The sequence below is a fragment of the Crinia signifera genome, chromosome 9 (genome assembly GCF_055691185.1).
Source record: "Crinia signifera chromosome 9, ASM5569118v1, whole genome shotgun sequence".
Taxonomy (NCBI): domain Eukaryota; kingdom Metazoa; phylum Chordata; class Amphibia; order Anura; family Myobatrachidae; genus Crinia; species Crinia signifera.
The window spans coordinates 1,544,664-1,569,110 of record NC_139225.1 but is presented as its reverse complement, the minus strand read 5'-3'; the positions used below and the strand labels follow the sequence as shown (position 1 = coordinate 1,569,110).

The 24,447-nt window shown below is 45.8% G+C and overlaps 1 protein-coding gene across 1 annotated transcript in view; it reads left to right on the top strand.

The window, feature by feature from the left end:
* AIF1L (allograft inflammatory factor 1 like) overlaps positions 1-24,447 on the top strand; it is an 89,602-nt gene that overhangs the window by 20,014 nt on the left and 45,141 nt on the right. Inside the window, exon 3 of the mRNA XM_083160866.1 lies at positions 12,177-12,243. Coding sequence (XP_083016992.1) covers positions 12,177-12,243 — 67 coding nt within the window. The remainder of the gene's footprint in view (positions 1-12,176; positions 12,244-24,447) is intronic.

Sequence of the window (24,447 nt, the reverse complement as noted above, 5' to 3'; positions counted from 1 at the left end):
TCGTACGAATGCGTAGTCCTATCCCCAATATCGTATGAATGCGTAGTCCTATCACCAATATCGTACGAATGCATAGTCCTATCACCAATATCGTACGAATGCGTAGTCCTATCACCAATATCGTACGAATGCATAGTCCTATCACCAATATCGTACAAATGCGTAGTCCTATCCCCAATATCGTACAAATGCGTAGTCCTATCCCCAATATCGTACGAATGCGTAGTCCTATCCCCAATATCGTATGAATGCGTAGTCCTATCACCAATATCGTACGAATGCGTAGTCCTATCACCAATATCGTACGAATGCGTAGTCCTATCCCCAATATCGTATGAATGCGTAGTCCTATCACCAATATCGTACGAATGCATAGTCCTATCCCCAATATCGTACGAATGCGTAGTCCTATCACCAATATCGTACGAATGCGTAGTCCTATCCCCAATATCGTATGAATGCGTAGTCCTATCACCAATATCGTACGAATGCATAGTCCTATCCCCAATATCGTACGAATGCGTAGTCCTATCACCAATATCGTACGAATGCGTAGTCCTATCACCAATATCGTACGAATGCGTAGTCCTATTACCAATATCGTATGAACGTATAGTCCTATCACCAATATCATACAAATGCGTAGTCCTATAACCAATATCGTATGAACGTATAGTCCTATCACCAATATCGTACGAATGCACAGTCCTATCCCCAATATCGTACAAATGCGTAGTCCTATCCCCAATATCGTATGAACGTATAGTCCTATCACCAATATCGTACGAATGCACAGTCCTATCACCAATATCGTATGAATGCGTAGTCCTATACCCAATATCGTACAAATGCGTAGTCCTATCCCTAATATCGTACGAATACGTAGTCCTATTCCCAATATCGTACGAATGCATAGTCCTTTCACCAATATCGTACGAATGCATGGTCCTTTCACCAATATCGTACGAATGCACGGTCCTATCACCAATATCGTTCGAATGCGTAGTCCTATCACCAATATCGTACGAATGCACAGTCCTATCCCCAATATCGTACAAATGCGTAGTCCTATCCCCAATATCGTATGAACGTATAGTCCTATCACCAATATCGTACGAATGCACAGTCCTATCACCAATATCGTATGAATGCGTAGTCCTATCACCAATATCGTACGAATGCGTAGTCCTATCCCTAATATCGTACGAATACGTAGTCCTATTCCCAATATCGTACGAATGCATAGTCCTTTCACCAATATCGTACGAATGCATGGTCCTTTCACCAATATCGTACGAATGCACGGTCCTATCACCAATATCGTACGAATGCACGGTTCTATCACCAATATCGTACGAATGCATAGTCCTATCACCAATATCGTACGAATGCACAGTCCTATCATCAATATTGTACGAATGCATAGTCCTTTTACCAAAACAGCCTTTTGTATGTGATATATTTTTCTTTTTTACAGAATAGTGAAAATCATTTCCATAAAGAACGATAAATAGGAGGGGGAGGGGGAGGGTAAGACATGAGGAGAAAAAGAGGGAGGGCGGGGAAAGGGCATACTGTACAGCAACTTTCTCGGGAATGACATAACCAATATCAATCATTCTGTATATAGAAACACTTAGGAGGGTATTTAATCCCGTCCAGTGGAAATATTGGTGTCCGTATTCAATCCCAGACAAAAAGGCTCTGGGCTCACCAATTGTAGAATCCGCGGCCGTTTTCGACTATTGGCAGCCATTTTAACCGATGCACACGGTTTCCCACAACGGAAAAACAGCTGATATTGAATAGGTCGAATGTCAATTCAGGTCCAAAACAGATGATATTTGGCTTGTGGAAATATTGGGCCTGATTCAGTACCGCTTGCTAAGCAGCAGTTGTTCGTTGCTTAGCGAGTGGCTTAGTGCATGCGAATGGAAGCACGCATGTGTAGCTGACAAATCAATTCGCATGCGAGCGTACGAGGGAAAATAATTGGAATGTCACCAACCACTCAATAATTTTATCCCCGATCCGAAATAAGTCAGACTGAACTGACTTTTAGTTGGCTCGGAAATGTCCGAGAACATGGCGGGCACTGATGTCATGTCACCCGCCGCCTCGTATAGGCTTCGACCCCCCTGCGTTCACATGGGGACGCCCAGCATTTTTGTGGGTGTCCCAATGCCCCAGCCCCCTGTCCTTCCCCTGCCAGCCCCCTGCACATGTGTGTATTCGCTGATACTCATGCAGAGTGCCGCACCATTGGATAACGCAGTGGATTCGCTGGGGGCTGACTGATGTTGACACAAGCCCATTGTCTGAGATTGAATACCCCCTAAACGGTTCTAAACATTCTCAGGCTCAGTGGTATAGTACCTAAAATTACCTAAAGGTTGATGTGGTTTACAAAACAAATATTTGGAGTCAATGACCAAAGGTCACAGGGGGGGGGGGAGCACCGTGATATGAATGCCAGGGAGACCAAGCTGAGGAAAACCCAGTGGTTCCCAGTGTACTGAGGCATCCCAAACTGTGTGCCATGGCCCCCTGGGGTGCCTCAGTACCAGTGGCGTAAGTTCATCCCAGTTGCCCGGAGGCAAGATGTATATTGATGCCCCTCAACACATCCACATCCACACACATAACCATATATATATATATATATATATATATATATATATATATATATATACACATACATATACCTATGTCTCTTATGAAATATATATATATATATGGAGTGAGATAAAACACATATGTATTTCAGAACTCAGCCACAGAAGTTATTTTGATGGCTTTCAATTAATGGATTTAAACTTTCAGGGGAGGAGAGGTGCCCCCTTGAGTGCAGGAGCCCGGCGGCAGATGACTCCATTGCCTCCCAGAGTTCTGCCACTGCTCAGTACGCTGGCAGGGGTGCCTCGGGTTGCTGGTACAACAAACATTCTAATTATTTATGGCAAGTATACAAGACGAAACCAGTGCCGGTGGTTGCCCGTCAGAATAAGCAAATACAACAGGAGCACATCCTGTCCCTTACCACATAAATGACCTCAATGATGACCTATAAACACAATCTAGTTAAAATTTTTATATATTTTTTCTATATTTCTTTTAGCCTAAGGGTGCCATGAAAAACTTTTGATACTCTAGGATGCCGTAATTCAAAATAGTTTGGGAACCCCTGCGATAACCATTTATTTTCCACTCTACTGGATAGATCCTCCATATGGTATGTATCCCTATAAAAGAGATTGTAGCGGCCATGGAGGAGATAGATTGAGATTTCCAGTGCATTTCTGATATACCATACTCATTTCTGAGCGGGTCTATCGGTTCCTGGGACAGTGCAAGGTATTAAGTACGATGGTGATGCAAGGACATTACCAACTATGACCCGAGTTATATGTCCTTGTATCGCCTTCCAAATTGGAGTTAGTTTAGAGCACCCCATATGTATATGGAGCAGGGTGCCTTCCATCGCACCGTCCCTCCAGCACAGGTCCAATGAGGATGAAAAAGTTGTCTTAAAATGCATCAGAACCTTGATATATTTTTAAGTGCCTTATAGTTGCCAAGCACCTTTTCAGCTGGTTTCCACCTGTGTCCACCTGAAACTTAATCTGCAGTGTAAATATAATGCTGTCTAACCTTTGTGTGCTACATGCAAAAGCAGCCAGTATTCAACCTGCACAGAAAAAATCTACATGTATTGATCCACTGTACACACCACTGTGGGGTAAGAACTCAACCAAGCGTATCAGCTATAAAACACCTAGCAAATTTGGATACTTACTTTGAATACATTGTATACATTGAAAACATTATATCCAGTTGGTTTAAATGAAGGGTTTGAATTTCTCCCGTTTATTTGAATGTCAGGAAATATAGACTTTAGGATTTCCGAAATAGGCTGTCTAAGTTTTATGAAGTGGGGAAGGCACTTTAGGTTATGATACCGGCAGAGCCTAAAGGCCTCATACACTTTGCCACTTCTCCGAGGGGATTTTGTTGACTGGATAGTGCATGATATGTGTCATTCATCCAAAACTACAGCAAGGTTCAATAGAGGCCGAGGACTTTCTGGTTATTGGATTGACCGTGAAGAAGTTATAAAGAATGACTGTGCTGTGATAGGCCAGCCCTCTGATGAACTTTGTGGTGACGAAACGCGTAGGTACAGTCCCTAGTACAAGAACAGTGATGACCGGAGATACACATCTTCTATGTGGCACATGTGTATAATACTTACGGTGGTCAGTACCCTCCTATTGTGGGACCTGATTTGTAAACTGTTTTCTCTTGAGAGCTACGAGAATGAATACATTTTTATACGGATTTATGAGCGCACTTCTATTTCCCACTAACTTCAGCAATGTCTATACACGTGTACTCGTCCTGCAAGGTCTTGTAAGGTGATTTCTTTATGTACTTTGTTAGGCCCTGCAGATCCCTTGAGGCGCCATATAAATAAAGAATAATAAGAATACGCCTATATGCACAATATTAAGAGTTTGGTGACCGTCTGTGTCAGCTTATCAGCTTCCTCGCGGCTGTAAACACGACCTGTCTAACTCAGTGTTCCAAAGATTTCCTTACGCAAAGAATAAAGCGAACACTACTTCAGTCGGTTGTCGAGTTCCGTCGTACAGACCGGGGAATTGAGCTGGATGGGAAAGTTTAATTCAACTGTTTGAATTTAATGTGGCGTTAAGGTATATGAGTTTATTAACCTTTATATGTATGTTAGAGTAATGAAATATGCTACAGTACATCACATTTTTAGATTTTCAGTTTTGCTTTGCAGTAGACAGAACCTAATCTTATTTTATGGGCACCTGGAGTCTAATTCTTTATGGAAGGGGAAGAGCAGCAGCAGAGTGATGGCAGCTCACATCTATACTAATAGCAGCAGAGTTATGGCAGCTCACATCTATACTATAGCAGCAGAGTTATGGCAGCTCACATCTATACTAATAGCAGCAGAGTGATGGCAGCTCACATCTATACTAATAGCAGCAGAGTGATGGCAGCTCACATCTATACTAATAGCAGCAGAGTGATGGCAGCTCACATCTATACTAATAGCAGCAGAGTGATGGCAGCTCACATCTATACTAATAGCAGCAGAGTGATGGCAGCTCACATCTATACTAATAGCAGCAGAGTGATGGCAGCTCACATCTATACTAATAGCAGCAGAGTGATGGCAGCTCACATCTATACTAATAGCAGCAGAGTGATGGCAGCTCACATCTATACTAATAGCAGCAGAGTGATGGCAGCTCACATCTATACTAATAGCAGCAGAGTGATGGCAGCTCACATCTATACTAATAGCAGCAGAGTGATGGCAGCTCACATCTATACTAATAGCAGCAGAGTGATGGCAGCTCACATCTATACTAATAGCAGCAGAGTGATGGCAGCTCACATCTATACTAATAGCAGCAGAGTGATGGCAGCTCACATCTATACTAATAGCAGCAGAGTGATGGCAGCTCACATCTATACTAATAGCAGCAGAGTGATGGCAGCTCACATCTATACTAATAGCAGCAGAGTGATGGCAGCTCACATCTATACTAATAGCAGCAGAGTGATGGCAGCTTACATCTATACTAATAGCAGCAGAGTTATGGCAGCTCACATCTATACTAATAGCAGCAGAGTGATGGCAGCTCACATCTATACTAATAGCAGCAGAGTGATGGCAGCTCACATCTATACTAATAGCAGCAGAGTGATGGCAGCTCACATCTATACTAATAGCAGCAGAGTGATGGCAGCTCACATCTATACTAATAGCAGCAGAGTGATGGCAGCTCACATCTATACTAATAGCAGCAGAGTGATGGCAGCTCACATCTATACTAATAGCAGCAGAGTGATGGCAGCTCACATCTATACTAATAGCAGCAGAGTGATGGCAGCTCACATCTATACTAATAGCAGCAGAGTGATGGCAGCTCACATCTATACTAATAGCAGCAGAGTGATGGCAGCTCACATCTATACTAATAGCAGCAGAGTGATGGCAGCTCACATCTATACTAATAGCAGCAGAGTTATGGCAGCTCACATCTATACTAATAGCAGCAGAGTTATGGCAGCTCACATCTATACTAATAGCAGCAGAGTTATGGCAGCTCACATCTATACTAATAGCAGCAGAGTGATGGCAGCTCACATCTATACTAATAGCAGCAGAGTGATGGCAGCTCACATCTATACTAATAGCAGCAGAGTGATGGCAGCTCACATCTATACTAATAGCAGCAGAGTTACGGCAGCTCACATCTATACTAATAGCAGCAGAGTGATGGCAGCTCACATCTATACTAATAGCAGCAGAGTTATGGCAGCTCACATCTATACTAATAGCAGCAGAGTTATGGCAGCTCACATCTATACTAATAGCAGCAGAGTTATGGCAGCTCACATCTATACTAATAGCAGCAAAATGATGGCAGCTCACATCTATACTAATAGCAGCAGAGTTATGGCAGCTCACATCTATACTAATAGCAGCAGAGTTATGGCAGCTCACATCTATACTAATAGCAGCAGAGTGATGGCAGCTCACATCTATACTAATAGCAGCAGAGTGATGGCAGCTCACATCTATACTAATAGCAGCAGAGTGATGGCAGCTCACATCTATACTAATAGCAGCAGAGTTATGGCAGCTCACATCTATACTAATAGCAGCAGAGTGATGGCAGCTCACATCTATACTAATAGCAGCAGAGTTATGGCAGCTCACATCTATACTAATAGCAGCAGAGTTATGGCAGCTCACATCTATACTAATAGCAGCAGAGTTATGGCAGCTCACATCTATACTAATAGCAGCAGAGTGATGGCAGCTCACATCTATACTAATAGCAGCAGAGTGATGGCAGCTCACATCTATACTAATAGCAGCAGAGTGATGGCAGCTCACATCTATACTAATAGCAGCAGAGTTACGGCAGCTCACATCTATACTAATAGCAGCAGAGTGATGGCAGCTCACATCTATACTAATAGCAGCAGAGTTATGGCAGCTCACATCTATACTAATAGCAGCAGAGTTATGGCAGCTCACATCTATACTAATAGCAGCAGAGTTATGGCAGCTCACATCTATACTAATAGCAGCAGAGTTACGGCAGCTCACATCTATACTAATAGCAGCAGAGTGATGGCAGCTCACATCTATACTAATAGCAGCAGAGTGATGGCAGCTCACATCTATACTAATAGCAGCAGAGTTATGGCAGCTCACATCTATACTAATAGCAGCAAAATGATGGCAGCTCACATCTATACTAATAGCAGCAGAGTTATGGCAGCTCACATCTATACTAACAGCAGCAGAGTTATGGCAGCTCACATCTATACTAATAGCAGCAGAGTTATGGCAGCTCACATCTATACTAATAGCAGCAGAGTTATGGCAGCTCACATCTATACTAATAGCAGCAGAGTTACGGCAGCTCACATCTATACTAATAGCAGCAGAGTTACGGCAGCTCACATCTATACTAATAGCAGCAGAGTTATGGCAGCTCACATCTATACTAATAGCAGCAGAGTTATGGCAGCTCACATCTATACTAATAGCAGCAAAATGATGGCAGCTCACATCTATACTAATAGCAGCAGAGTGATGGCAGCTCACATCTATACTAATAGCAGCAGAGTTACGGCAGCTCACATCTATACTAATAGCAGCAGAGTGATGGCAGCTCACATCTATACTAATAGCAGCAGAGTTATGGCAGCTCACATCTATACTAATAGCAGCAGAGTGATGGCAGCTCACATCTATACTAATAGCAGCAGAGTTATGGCAGCTCACATCTATATTAATAGCAGCAGAGTTACGGCAGCTCACATCTATACTAATAGCAGCAGAGTTATGGCAGCTCACATCTATACTAATAGCAGCAGAGTTATGGCAGCTCACATCTATACTAATAGCAGCAGAGTTATGGCAGCTCACATCTATACTAATAGCAGCAAAATGATGGCAGCTCACATCTATACTAATAGCAGCAGAGTTATGGCAGCTCACATCTATACTAACAGCAGCAGAGTTATGGCAGCTCACATCTATACTAATAGCAGCAGAGTTATGGCAGCTCACATCTATACTAATAGCAGCAGAGTTATGGCAGCTCACATCTATACTAATAGCAGCAGAGTTACGGCAGCTCACATCTATACTAATAGCAGCAGAGTTACGGCAGCTCACATCTATACTAATAGCAGCAGAGTTATGGCAGCTCACATCTATACTAATAGCAGCAGAGTTATGGCAGCTCACATCTATACTAATAGCAGCAAAATGATGGCAGCTCACATCTATACTAATAGCAGCAGAGTGATGGCAGCTCACATCTATACTAATAGCAGCAGAGTTACGGCAGCTCACATCTATACTAATAGCAGCAGAGTGATGGCAGCTCACATCTATACTAATAGCAGCAGAGTTATGGCAGCTCACATCTATACTAATAGCAGCAGAGTTATGGCAGCTCACTTCTATACTAATAGCAGCAGAGTTATGGCAGCTCACATCTATACTAATAGCAGCAGAGTTACGGCAGCTCACATCTATACTAATAGCAGCAGAGTTATGGCAGCTCACATCTATACTAATATCAGCAGAGTTATGGCAGCTCACATCTATACTAATAGCAGCAGAGTTATGGCAGCTCACATCTATACTAATAGCAGCAAAATGATGGCAGCTCACATCTATACTAATAGCAGCAGAGTTATGGCAGCTCACATCTATACTAATAGCAGCAGAGTTATGGCAGCTCACATCTATACTAATAGCAGCAGAGTTATGGCAGCTCACATCTATACTAATAGCAGCAGAGTTATGGCAGCTCACATCTATACTAATAGCAGCAGAGTTACGGCAGCTCACATCTATACTAATAGCAGCAGAGTGATGGCAGCTCACATCTATACTAATAGCAGCAGAGTGATGGCAGCTCACATCTATACTAATAGCAGCAGAGTGATGGCAGCTCACATCTATACTAATAGCAGCAGAGTGATGGCAGCTCACATCTATACTAATAGCAGCAGAGTGATGGCAGCTCACATCTATACTAATAGCAGCAGAGTGATGGCAGCTCACATCTATACTAATAGCAGCAGAGTGATGGCAGCTCACATCTATACTAATAGCAGCAGAGCTATGGCAGCTCACATCTATACTAATAGCAGCAGAGTTATGGCAGCTCACATCTATACTAATAGCAGCAGAGTTATGGCAGCTCACATCTATACCAATAGCAGCAGAGTTATGGCAGCTCACATCTATACTAATAGCAGCAGAGTGATGGCAGCTCACATCTATACTAATAGCAGCAGAGTGATGGCAGCTCACATCTATACTAATAGCAGCAGAGTTACGGCAGCTCACATCTATACTAATAGCAGCAGAGTGATGGCAGCTCACATCTATACTAATAGACAAGTCGAATATGACCACAGACTAACGTCTGCCTAAATGTTATTCATGTGCATAAAATGGCATCAACTACGGTGACGGGCCGTTTTGGGGGTGTTGCGTCGGCGTTGTGGGGGCACTGAATGGATAACGCAGGTGCGTCCGGACTGTTTGCGGCCAGGCCGAAGTAGTGCAGCTCCTACGCCTCAAAGATGGCGGCCTGGATATTGGCTTTACAGTTAGGCTGCACAGCAAGGGGGCCACATTTAACATGCTAGCGTAGAGTGAAGCACTTGCATGTTAGTGGTGGTGGGGTCTTTGGCTGGGCGGCTTCCCACATAGTAGCACCGTTGGTTGTAGTTTTGCGATTGCTCTCAAAACTACAACCCAAGCTGAATTAGGCTTTAAGTGTGCTTGCATTAGGGGGTGATTCAGGTTGGTTTGCAAAAGCAAACTCCTTCTTTAATGGACCAAGCCATGCTGCATTGCAGGTGGGGCAGATGTAACATGTGCAGAGAGAGTTAGATTTGGGTGGGATGTGTTCAAACTGATATCTATATTGCAGTGTAAAAATAAAGCAGCCAGTATTTACCCTGCACAGAAACAAAATAAATCACCCAACTCTAACTCTCTCTGCACATGTTACATCTGCCCCACCTGCAGTGCACATGGTTTTGTCCATTAACCCCTTCACTTTCAATCCTGGAAATTTTCCGGGCTATGCTTCAGTGGTAACACTGGCATTCACAGAAAATTTCAGGGATTTCCAGTGTCTCCCTCTTCTTGGCGCTGTGCTGAGATAGCGATGAGTTCAGCTTCAGCCGCTGCCCAGCTCCCGCGCCTTCCTCCTGGCTGTGTGCCGCGTGAACTTGCTAACGTGACGCTGCATGTTATATCTTATACCTGAGTTAACAGTTAAAAAGGTATTCAATATGCTATAAAATTAAATAAAAAATAAAAATAATAAAAGAACAGAGATTTTTTTTTACTTGTTTAAAAGCAAAAACACAAAATGTGAGAAAAAGTTAATATTTAAAATAATATTACAATTAAAGGGAAGTTGAACTTCCTTTTCCTATGTTTATCACTGTAATACAATTTATGAAGCTTTGAAAACCAGTATCTTGCCAAAATTACAGAAGTATTCAGATCTGATCGCAGTACAAATTTGTTCTCAAAATGGGCAAAACCATGTGCACTGCAGGTGGGGCAGATGTCAAGGTCGACACAAGCATTAAATTGACAATGTCTAGTTCGACAGTCAAAAGGTCGACATGGTTTTTTACTGTTTTCCTGAATGTCGATATAGTTAACTTGAACGCCGCTGCGCTCGCCATGCTTTGGGCACTATTACAGTATATTCTCCCTATTATGTGGGTGTAGCAATCTATTTCTTTGTACTGGAGATAACGGGGTGCATTCATTGACTTTTGCGAGCTGTGGCAGCGAGCAGTGCTGACTGGTCAGTATTCAACTGATCCCCCTGCAAACGCCGTTTCCACCTCGCTAAGTTTTTGTAACGACGGGGAAACGGCGTGTTTGGCCACTAAAACAGCGAGGCTCGCGGCTACATACATCGGGCTACCTGCATTAGCCACGAGCCTCGCTGTTTGGTAGGATTGGGGGAATCATCGCCGTTCTCTGACAGCGAGGGGTCCACAGAAACATAGAAGAGGGTGAACGGCCGGTGCGGGGGTTAGACAGGTAGGGTGGTTTGTTTTGGGCGATCCCCGCCGTTTAACCCCCTCGCCAGCCACATTGAATACGGGCCAAAATGTTCTTGCTGCTATATTAGGATTCAGTAGAGTGTAATGACAGACTAGGCATGGAGGGGATTAATCCCCAGAGGCGGGGGCAAGCCTGTCGGGCATTATGTGTAAGGGCTTCTACTGAAGGCACTAAATGATATGTCCAACATGCAGGCCGATGGGGGATTTGTATGCAGTTGGCAGATGCCAGCATCCTCGCCGGGTTCTGTTGCTGTTGATGTACACATTGTATATCGTGCACCCAGTTTTAACCTTAGAGATTGTGTGGGGCCTCTTTTGGGGGGCTCCCCCCCCCCCCCCACACCTGCCATATTCTCTAAGGTAGTCATGGCCAAATTGTGGCCCTCCAGCTGTTGTGAAACTACAAGTCCCATCATCCCTTGGCACCGTTTTGCTATTAGGGAATGCTAAAACTATGGCAAGGCATGCTGGGATGTGTAGTTTCACAACAGCTGGAGGTCTGTTTGGCCATGCCTGCTCTAAGCGAATGATGCGTGCCAACGTTGTGCAGAGCAAAAAAAGGGCATGTGGTCTTAAAAGGAAGGGTCATGGTCACACGAGAGGAACCCCTTCATTCAAATGATGTCACACAGTAGCACAATCATATTTTTGCTATGGGGCAATGCCAGCGCTCTGTGATCTGCTTGCCTATAAGCAGCCATGTGGTTTGGGTTGATGGGAGAAGCCCTGTCTGGTGACATCTAGTGCGGTCGTCTGAGAAGTACAGTAGGCTCCTTTCCATTTAGTACACGATGCTCCGGTGACCATTCCTGGTACATAAAACCACCCATAGGCCCAGTTCTTTATGGACTCTGAGAACCAGGACAGCCAATTAGCGCTATACTGTACAGTAGGTCGGTATCACAGATTTGTGCAGGAACATGGTCATATGTGTTTCCATTTCTGGTCTAATTCTACTAAGTCCAACATTTTTATTTTCTGCTCCGCAGGAATTTCTTACGGATGAAAAGTACATGGATATAGAGGATATAGAGGAAAAACTGGCAATGTGCAAAAGTAAGTTTCCCTCCAGCGCTGACATCACCTTGGATCAAGCTCAGTTTTTAAAGCATAAGTCAACTTTTTGGAGTTTTCCAGCAGTCTACTTTTCCGTGCACAGCAGAGATTTAAAGGCCTAATATGTGTAAATACAGCCCCTAGTAATGGGACAGTTCTCTGCACACACGTGCTCCTACCAGCACGTCACCTTCGTCATCTCATAAATCTGTGGGAAATCATTAAATATTAATAATTTTTCAAAAAATGCAAAAATAAATAATTCCTTGCTCATCTCCGCAAACCAATATTTTAGTTAAGTACACTGTTTGTAGACCATACACGGGTGTGATACAAAATGTGAGCGCAGAATCGTGGCACAAGTAAGCTCTAACCCTGACTGTAGTCTGAGGCCCTATACTGACTGAGCGATATTGCGGTTCGATACTGTTTATAATATCATTCATTGAGTACAGTCAATATCGCTAACAATGCACACTCCAGCACATCGTTAACAAATACCCCCCTCAGTTTTCAGAACGGCATGCACAATGTTGGCTATACCCTCAATGGGGCATGCTAGCAGCGGGGGGCCGGGTGAATTGGATTTTTGTGGCACTGCTGGATGAACAATCTATCACACATACACACGTTAACAATATCATTCAGTGATGTCACTGGATAACCCCTTAACCCCTGCTGAGCACGCAGTCATTACTAAGCTGCATGCAGACGATGTGGGGGGGTCATTATTCACCTGCAGAAGCGTGCATCATTCATGGCTCACACAATACACTCTGGGTGATATTTTAAACGATAACGCTCTGGTGGGCTAAAATGATCCCAGCTTACATCAATATCACTAATATCAATGTTTTGAATATCAACATAATGTCCATGTTAAATGAGCAATATTGTTTATAATATCATTCGGTTTGTACGCTCAATATCGTTAGCAATGCACAGTCATGTGCATCGTTAAAGAATCCCCCCCATATCATCGTCTGTACTGCATGCCCAATGTTGACTATATCCCCAACGAAGCATGCTAGCAGCGGGGGCCGGGTGACGTCCGTGAACCAAATCATCATATCGTCCAGTGTGTGTGTGCACTATAACGTTTATCCGTGAGCGCCGACAATATATTAATTATATAATTCCCAGAGTGATTCGTCAAGTGTGTAAGGGTGACACTGTTGGGTGAACAATCTATTGCACATACACACTGAACAATATTGTTACCGATAGTATTCAGTGACATCACCGGACACCCCCCCCCTGCTGAGCATGCGGTCATTTAATGATATGTCAGACTGAGCTGCATGCAGACGATGTGGAAGTGCATGTTCATACCGTACATACTGTGCGATAGTTTAACGATATCACGACCCGTGTGCGAATGCACGTTAACACTAACATGGACTGTTGATATTGTGCCTACTAATATCGATGTTTTGACTATCAACATAATGTCCACATTAAAATGATAAACGTCAACATGGAGACCATGTCGAAACTCTGGCGTTGACAGCACACCGTATAAGTATTAGTGGTTGATGAATACGTAACAGGTGTATTTTTAAGGTTGCACTAACATGAAATAAAAAAATAACAATCTGCTTGCGTTCTGTATTACCCCTTTCAGACATATGACCCAGCAATTACCCGGCATTTAGATTGCTGGGTCATTTTGCCAGGAGCACCCTGACCACCTTTCACACTGAACAGCAAATTAAAAATTTCAACCCGGTAATTTGCTGAATAATACGGGTATTTCTTCTTTCTGAAAGGGTCAACCCGGGTCGTAAATACCAGGTCCTCGACCCTGGTAAATTATTTACGACCGGTGTTGAACGGCAAATTACCGGGTAGAACTGCTTCAACAGGTAATTTTGTTTTCCAGGTGAAAATGGGTATAAGTAATCCAATTAAATATAGATGTTGTCTAGCATGCTATCAAAACAATCAAAAAATATAAAAAAGAAATACCTCGGCCACTAAGTGGTTGATAAATATTGTACAGGGTGGTGTCAGATGGGCCCCTAAGTCCACAGCCATTTCTATGCGTTTTCATCTTACCTTTATTGTGTGCGCACACACTTTAGATTGCCGCAGACTATTGCAGCTGTCGCCATCGGCCACTAGGAATTACTGCCAAAAATGAATTAGACAATAGTAGTAGTGTTAAAATTAAAGGAATTCAAATTTTGGAGATTGGTTTACTGTATAGGACAGTTGTTCCCAAACTGTGTGCCGGGGTGCCTTGGGGGAGTGGTCCAGGTCCATTTCAAGTTATTTATGCCCATTATAATAGTCCAATTGTAGACAAACAGAAGTGAATCCTGTCCATTACCACATAACGGATCCTAAGGATGAGATAGAAATACAATTTATTTAACTTAATATTTGTACTGACTTTCTCAATGAGAAACCTTTAACCTAAGAGAGCAGCGAAAACATTTCTGATGCTTTGGGGTGCCGTGATTCAAAAACTTTGGGAACCCCTGGTATAGGATCAGATCATATACTGTACAAAGTGCTTCGGAATATGCGGGTACCTAATATGTTAATAATAAGGATAATACATGTATTTTGCTGGCCATCCACTTTCCCACAAGCTGCACTGAAACCCCCCCCCCAATGTGCATAATCCTGTTAAACAGATTGTGAGACAGATAATAGCTGCTTTTTCCCTGCACATCATTAGTTCTGACAATTTGGGTTTGTGCACTTGGTTCTCCATTAACATTATGACTGTAGGTGTAAAGCTATGTTCCGTCAGACAGTGGAAGCCTTGAGTAGGGTTCCCTCCTCCAACCCACGTGCATTTGTCCATCTCAAGATTTCCTTAGTGCAGTCCCAGAGTCCCACAGAGTCCTGATTGTATAAGCTCCAACATTCCTCTCCACAGTGGAGGCTTCAGCTGTTCCTTGGGATAAGTCTGCAGAACTGCGATACAGAAAGGCAGATTTTAGTGCAGCTAGGGTGTGTCAGGCGCAGAGTTCTGTCACTTCCACTTGGGATGACATGTTGGGAACTTGTGATCTCAGTAATCTGGACAGTGTTTGACAGATGAACTTGTAAATTCAGTTGCTTTTTTTTTTTTTTTTAAGGAGAACACAGGGGGTTATTCTCGTTCACTCCTGACAGATTCCTTCTTAGATGGACAAAACCATGTGCACTACAGGTGGGGCAGATGTTACTTGTGCAGAGAGAGCTAGATTTGGGTGGGGTTTTACTTCAAAGTGAGACATATATAACAGGTATAAGAGCTGCTGCAGGAGCAGGACGTGTGACTACTGATGGGGGGTCCCAGCTGCCAGTGTCCCGTTCCCGATTGTCGCTGTGCGGTGCTCCGCTCTCGGTGGGTCAGGCTGCGGGGGCTATTGTTATGCTGCTGCGGGTGGTGGGAGGAAGGGGCTGGCGGGGGAATAACAGGTATAAGAGCAGGAGCAGGACGTGTGACTACTGACGGGGGTCCCATCTGCCAGTGCCCCGTTCCCGGTCGTCGCTGTGCGGTGCTCCGCTCTCGGTGGGTCAGGCTGCTGGCGCTATTGTTATGTTGCTGGCAGCTCGGGGTTTTGTTTTGAGTGGATTTTCTGGCTGCACAAAATCGGCCCGCAAGGCCATCGGCCCTTATGGCATTTGCCAGAAGTGCCAGATGGCTAGTCCGGCCCTGAGCGGTGTAAAAATCTCCCAATGTTCTCATTGTCATTATGGGGTATTGTGTGTAGAATTTTGAGAGAAAAATGTATTTATTCCATTTTGGAATAAGGCTGTGAATACTTTCCGGAGGCACTGTATCTGTATACTGGCCATTGGACAGGACAAAGCATTGTACACTGGTCAGTAGCAGCCAGTATACTGGGCATTGGACAGGACAGAGCATTGTACACTGGTCAGTAGCAGCCAGTATACTGGCCATTGGACAGGACAGAGCATTGTACACTGGTCAGTAGCAGCCAGTATACTGGCCATTGGACAGGACAGAGCATTGTACACTGGTCAGCAGCCAGTATACTGGCCATTGGACAGGACAGAGCATTGTACACTGGTCAGTAGCAGCCAGTATACTGGCCATTGGACAGGACAGAGCATTGTACACTGGTCAGTAGCAGCCAGTATACTGGGCATTGGACAGGACAGAGCATTGTACACTGGTCAGTAGCAGCCAGTATACTGGCCATTGGACAGGACAGAGCATTGTACACTGGTCAGTAGCAGCCAGTATACTGGCCATTGGACAGGACAGAGCATTGTACACTGGTCAGTAGCAGCCAGTATACTGGCCATTGGACAGGACAAAGCATTGTACACTGGTCAGTAGCAGCCAGTATACTGGCCATTGGACAGGACAGAGCATTGTACACTGGTCAGTAGCAGCCAGTATACTGGGCATTGGACAGGACAGAGCATTGTACACTGGTCAGTAGCAGCCAGTATACTGGCCATTGGACAGGACAGAGCATTGTACACTGGTCAGTAGCAGCCAGTATACTGGCCATTGGACAGGACAGAGCATTGTACACTGGTCAGTAGCAGCCAGTATACTGGCCATTGGACAGGACAGAGCATTGTACACTGGTCAGCAGCCAGTATACTGGCCATTGGACAGGACAGAGCATTGTACACTGGTCAGTAGCAGCCAGTATACTGGCCATTGGACAGGACAGAGCATTGTACACTGGTCAGCAGCCAGTATACTGGCCATTGGACAGGACAAAGCATTGTACACTGGTCAGTAGCAGCCAGTATACTGGCCATTGGACAGGACAGAGCATTGTACACTGGTCAGTAGCAGCCAGTATACTGGCCATTGGACAGGACAGAGCATTGTACACTGGTCAGTAGCAGCCAGTATACTGGCCATTGGACAGGACAAAGCATTGTACACTGGTCAGTAGCAGCCAGTATACTGGCCATTGGACAGGACAAAGCATTGTACACTGGTCAGTAGCAGCCAGTATACTGGCCATTGGACAGGACAGAGCATTATACACTGGTCAGTAGCAGCCAGTATACTGGCCATTGGACAGGACAGAGCATTGTACACTGGTCAGTAGCAGCCAGTATACTGGCCATTGGACAGGACAAAGCATTGTACACTGGTCAGTAGCAGCCAGTATACTGGCCATTGGACAGGACAGAGCATTGTACACTGGTCAGTAGCAGCCAGTATACTGGCCATTGGACAGGACAAAGCACTGGTCAGTAGCAGCCAGTATACTGGCCATTGGACAGGACAGAGCATTGTACACTGGTCAGTAGCAGCCAGTATACTGGCCATTGGACAGGACAAAGCATTGTACACTGGTCAGTAGCAGCCAGTATACTGGCCATTGGACAGGACAGAGCATTGTACACTGGTCAGTAGTAGCCAGTATACTGGCCATTGGACAGGACAAAGCATTGTACACTGGTCAGTAGCAGCCAGTATACTGGCCATTGGACAGGACAGAGCATTGTACACTGGTCAGTAGCAGCCAGTATACTGGCCATTGGACAGGACAGAGCATTGTACACTGGTCAGTAGCAGCCAGTATACTGGCCATTGGACAGGACAGAGCATTGTACACTGGTCAGTAGCAGCCAGTATACTGGCCATTGGACAGGACAGAGCATTGTACACTGGTCAGTAGCAGCCAGTATACTGGCCATTGGACAGGACAAAGCATTGTACACTGGTCAGTAGCAGCCAGTATACTGGCCATTGGACAGGACAGAGCATTGTACACTGGTCAGTAGCAGCCAGTATACTGGCCATTGGACAGGACAGAGCATTGTACACTGGTCAGTAGCAGCCAGTATACTGGCCATTGGACAGGACAAAGCATTGTACACTGGTCAGTAGCAGCCAGTATACTGGCCATTGGACAGGACAGAGCATTGTACACTGGTCAGTAGCAGCCAGTATACTGGCCATTGGACAGGACAGAGCATTGTACACTGGTCAGTAGCAGCCAGTATACTGGCCATTGGACAGGACAGAGCATTGTACACTGGTCAGTAACAGCCATATTTGTAGGCCTGATACTGGAGTGGATGCGGTCGCGGTCCGTCTACCTTTTCTATTGCTGCCGTTACAACTGCCGGGAGCCTTTCTAAAAAGGTCCTAAATGAACTCTATTTTAGCCCCTATATCAAAGCAAGTGTAGGATTTCCCTGAAAGCAATAGCTCAATGATCCATTGTATTGCAGGGAATTACCCTCCTTGCAGGAACTGTTCGAGGGATCTTCCTGTATCACGCAATTTGCCACACAACGTGAATTGTCAGCACAAAGCTGAGAGTTCCCCGACATCGAGGGTATCCCCTTAGTGATTGCTACATTCTGCCCAAGGCAGCCATGGATCGGAATGTGAAGCAATACTACAGACCGATGCCAGGATTGAAGACATATTGGGACTCTTGCAAAATACAGAAACTACAGAGGGAACCTTCCACAGAGGCATTGTTCGGTTACATTCCAAGCTATTGTTCACAAATTCTTCATCGTTGTGGAACCTGCAGCGTGATTCATGTTACACAGGCAGTGACCATGTAAACTGTGCTGACATCTCACATGGATTTAATGTCAGAGTGAAATACATAAGGATTTTGTGTAGATGACAGACCTCCCAACTGTCCCGCTTTTTTCGCGGGACCGTCCTGCCTTTTTTGGGACATTCCGGGGCCGGCAGTGTCCTGTGGCGGGAGGGGGGGTCAGTTGGGAATCCCTCCTGTCACCCTTGATTAGACTATTCCTGCAGCCAGATGGTCAGCAGCTCACAGTGCCGCTGGCTAGGCCTCCACAGTGGCGAAAACAGGGCATGGCCATGCGGGAGCGTTGCATGTATAGGCCACGCACCATGCCCCCAAAATTGTCGCCTAGTGGCAAGTGCCACTGACCACGCTTCAAGATCGGCCAATGTTTGTAGGTGACTTTGGGTGGATACTGTAGGAGTAGCGGTGTGTCACTGTAAAGGCCCCCATACACTAGTGAGATTTAGGGGGGTATTCAATCTGAGGGTCACGGCAGTCGAGCTTGCCGTGACCCAGTCCCGTTCTCGGTCAGCTCGACAGAGAACATGCAGGCGGGATTCAATTACTCGCCTGCTGGGGAGCGAGAAGGGGGCGTGGCCGCGAGTGTGGCCGGGAAGAGGCGGGCTGCAGCCGGTAGCTCGTCACTTCCCGGCCATTCTCGGCAGAACGAGCCCAACAGCTTGTGATGAAACCCTGCTCAATGCTGTTGGGGAAGACAGCACTGAATAGGGCCCAGAGAGCATCTCCTCCACGGGATTCAATATCCCCCTTGGTTTAATATGACCCGATTCCAACAGATCAGACCAAAAAATCGGACTAAACTTAATCTTGACCCGGGGGTTCTGGGATATAGTGGGGCGGAAGCAGAGAGGTGTGCGGGGGACGCAGCGAGCGATGTAATGCAGAGAGGCATATCATTAAAACAATACCATCAAAGCACAGTTACACACAGCTTGGATGAATATCTGTGTCCAGCATAGTAAACCCCTATCGCCATAGCATCACCAAGTCATCACAGGAACAGACCAGTTCTAAAATCGAAATTAATAAATAAAAATCGGAACACACACACACAGGGCCAGTGTAAGGCTTCTCAGCACCCTAGGCAAAACTTCAACCCACTATGCACCCCATACTGCCACTAATACCCACTTTCCAACCCCTTATGGCATACTGGTCTAAGATTCCTGAACGCCCCCCCCCCCCCCCCCCCCCAGATCCCAGCACCCTAGGCAGATACCTAAAGCTGCTTAATGGTAGAGCCAGCCCTACACACACACACACACACACACACACACACTCTGATTTACATAATAACATGAATTAGATTGGGAAGGGGAAGATAGAGAGTCTTCACTTGGTGTGTGAGCATTGGTCAGTCCTGTCACTATATATTTCTTACGTCTTTATCTAAATGCCTGAAATCTTGTTCAGTGGAAGAGGGATTTACTTCCAAAGATTTACTTCCAAATGTGTGTTATGAATTACTAATGCAAGTTATGCAAATATATTAAAAACAGTGCCCTACAGCGGTAGCGCCTTCAGATTCTATAATCATTTTTTTATTATTTGGATACATTTTTATTAGAAGTTTAATAAAATATAAATGCACCGCAAGTGAAATAATAACATAAAAATGCCCTATAAAACCAGATTGAGGAGGAAGGAGGAGAGGAGGAGGAAGAGAGGATGAGGAGTGGAAGAGAGGAGGAGGAGAGGAAGAGAAGATAAGGAGGAGAGGAAGAGAAGATAAGGAGGAGAGGAAGAGAGGATGAGGAGAGGAAGAGAGGAGGAGGAGAGGAAGAGAGGATGAGGAGAGGAGGCGGAAGAGAGGAAGGAGGAGGAGAGGAAGAGAGGAGGAAGGAGGAGAAAAGAGGATGCGGAAAGGAGGAAGGAGTATATGAGGAATTTGAGGAGAGGAGGAAGGCGAAGAGGAGGATGAGAGGAAGGAGGGGAGGAGATGCAGAAGGAGTATAAGAAGAATTTGAGGAGAGGAGGAAGGAGGAGATACAGAAGGAGTATAGGAGGAATTTGAGGAGAGGTGGAAGGATGAGAGGAGGAAGGAGGGGAAGAGAGGATGAGGAGAGGAGAAGGAGGAAGGAGGAGATGCAGAAGGAGTATAGGAGGAATTTGAGGAGAGGAGGAAGGAGGGAAATAGAGGAGGAGTAGAGGAGGAGGAGATGCAGAAGGAGTATAGGAGGAATTTGAGGAGAGGAGGAAAGAGGAGAGGAGGAAGGAGGGGAAGAGAGGATGAGTAGAGGAGGAGGAGATGCAGAAGGAGTATAGTAGGAATTTGAGGAGAGGAGGAAGGAGGGGAAGAGAGGATGAGGAGAGGAAGGAGGAGATGCAGGAGGAGTATAGAAGGAATTTGAGAAGGGGTGGAAGGAGGAGAGGAGGAAGGAGGGGAAGAGAGGATGAGTAGAGGAGGAGGAGATGCAGAAGGAGTATAGTAGGAATTTGAGGAGAGGAGGAAGGAGGGGAAGAGAGGATGAGGAGAGGAAGGAGGAGATGCAGGAGGAGTATAGAAGGAATTTGAGAAGGGGTGGAAGGAGGAGAGGAGGAAGGAGGGGAAGAGAGGATGAGTAGAGGAGGAGTAAGGAGGAGTATAGGAGGAATTTGAGGAGAGGAGAAAGGAGGGGAAGAGAGGATGAGGAGAGGAAGGAGGAGATGCAGGAGGAGTATAGAAGGAATTTGAGGAGAGGAGGAATGATCAAATCAGAAACATATATCAGAGTAAGAGGAATGGTAAATGGGGATGAAACTATGGAGGTGATACAGACCCGCTTGTTGTGGGCTGAATTTGGTCAATAGTGGGGGATCTGCGCATGGGCAAAACCCCTGAGCGAAGTGGGAGGAATGGGAGCGGGCAGGTGACTGGAGCAGGGGAACACCATGTGTTGTGGGCGTTCCCATAAAACACTGGGCGTTCCCCTGCACACGCAGGAGTGTTGATGCCTGCTTGGGGTGAGCATAACACCCGTCCCAAGATAAAAGTCCATCTAGACTGATGCTCTAAGCAGACATGTCTGCCCACCATTTTTATGGGCAGACCCCAGCAACCACCCCCCTGCCGCCCTCTTCCTGCCCATCATGGAGTGAATGCTTGGTGAGGGGTTCGCTCTGAGGGTTTGCACACACTCACTTTCATGCATGCGCAGACCCCCACCACCGGGGATGGGGACAAATTCGGACCGGTCTGAATCACCCCATAGGATGAACTTGATGGACTGATGTCTTTTACTAGGTTACTGTGAACTCTGTATTATTACACTTCCTTATTGGAACGTTTCTTTTAGATTGATTCCAGACCACCATTGCACTAATCACTACAGTTATTGCACTTATTGCTTTTGACAATTTCCAGGAATTTCTTGGCCTTTATAGAACCAAACCCAGCGCCGTCCCCTCATGACTTCATATCACCAGCTCACACAGGACAGCTGCCAGATTAGTCATCACACATGGCCTCTGCTGAATGATTGTGGTCGTGTGCCAACAACTGTTGTGTAGCGTGCACACTATGTACACAATACAACATGCGGCAATGAAATCAGTGGCAGAACTATACATTTTGCTCCCCCCTTCGAAAAAGTTTGTGCCCCCCCAGCTCCTCTCCAGCGTGTTTCCCCAGCGTGTGACGTGATGTCACACGCATAACGGAGAAGCAGGAGAGAGGCAGGGAGACCAGCAGACACTTCTGCTTCCCCTGGCTCAGATGCGTCCCAGGTCGCCCGAGTACGCCCATCCTGTACACAGTAGCCAATGGCCGTCTCTGTGTACAGTCAATTGAATCAGTGGGGGGATTTGTCGTCACTGTCATGACTGACTCGCCTCCGGTACTCAGCCAGCAGGCAGCTTCAGGAAGCAGCATGTCAGTGCGTCGAGCGGGTGCTGGTGCCCACACAGACCCCGCTACTGCTTGCTCCCCCAAGAGGCTGCTGGGGCTGCCTTACAGTAGTTACGCCACTGAATGAAATAATATGAGCATATATCGGAGGCCTGAGCCACCAGCCCATGTTACCAGTGACTGTGGGTTATCATATGTCTCTGAGTATCTGAGTAGAATAATTGGTGCATTATTACCCATTAACCCTTCAATTGTCAGGTTCCTGTACAAGTATGGCTGGGCATACTGGCAGGCCGCACTTTGCTCTAGTATGTCGGCTACATCCCTTTGTTTCCCCCATGCTGCAGACTGTGTTGCTCCCTGCGAGCAGGTGTACTGTATTTGACAGCATAATGGAATAAATGGGAATTGCATTATTGTGCATTCTAAAGGAAATTCTAGCAGAAACAATGCTTAAGGCCTAATTCTCTACGGGAACGTGCATTGGGTCCTACAGCGTCAGGCACATCAGATTTTGTCCAATCCATCTGAATTGGGTCAAATTGACAAAATCTCATAAGTGTAAGGGGCCCTTAAGTGTATGACAGATTTCTTTAATTTTATTTGAATTTTTTGGGTATATATTTACATACATTATTATTATGTTTATTTATATGGGCTACAAGGGTTCTGCAGCGCATAAATGAGTAAAAACAAACAAATAATGAATGACAGTATAAGACAATTTAGGACAACTAAATGGTAAATAAAGACAGGGGACTGATGCAGCTATCAGGGTGGCAGAGATGTATATATTCTAAGAAAAGCACCTTAGGAGAGAGGGCCCTGCTCGTGAGAGCTAACATGGGTGTGTATAGCGTACTTTACATTGCCTGCCTGTAATTGCAGTAATAATAACTATTATCCTGCAGTTAATATGTGTAATTACATCTATAATATTTACAATGCACTGGAACGTACCCAGAGTACATGGAAAGCTGCCAATGCACCAATCAGGTGCCCTCAGTGTTACTGCCCTTCTGTATACGTTGGAATATCAGAGACTCTGCGGGTCATCTTATCAGAGGTCCCCGGGGGCGTCTTCATCTTATCAGAGGTCCCCGGGGCGTCTTCATCTTATCAGAGGTCCCCGGGGCGTCTTCATCTTATCAGAGGTTCCCGGGCGTCTTCATCTTATCAGAGGTCCCCAGGGCGTCTTCATCTTATCAGAGGTCCCCGGGGGCATCTTCATCTTATCAGAGGTCCCCAGGGCGTCTTCATCTTATCAGTGGTCCCCGGGGGCGTCTTCATCTTATCAGAGGTCCCCGGGGGCGTCTTCGTCTTATCAGAGGTTCCCGGGGCGTCTTCATCTTATCAGAGGTCCCCGGGGCGTCTTCATCTTATCAGAGGTCCCCGAGGCGTCTTCATCTTATCAGAGGTCCCCGGGGCGTCTTCGTCTTATCAGAGGTCCCCGGGGCGTCTTCGTCTTATCAGAGGTCCCCGGGGCGTCTTCATCTTATCAGAGGTCCCCGGGGGCATCTTCATCTTATCAGAGGTCCCCGGGGCGTCTTCATCTTATCAGAGGTTCCCGGGGCGTCTTCATCTTATCAGAGGTTCCCGGGCGTCTTCATCTTATCAGAGGTCCCCAGGGCGTCTTCATCTTATCAGAGGTCCCCGGGGGCATCTTCATCTTATCAGAGGTCCCCGGGGCGTCTTCATCTTATCAGAGGTCCCCAGGGCGTCTTCATCTTATCAGAGGTCCCCGGGGGCATCTTCATCTTATCAGAGGTCCCCGGGGCGTCTTCATCTTATCAGAGGTCCCCGGGGGCGTCTTCGTCTTATCAGAGGTCCCCGGGGCGTCTTCATCTTATCAGAGGT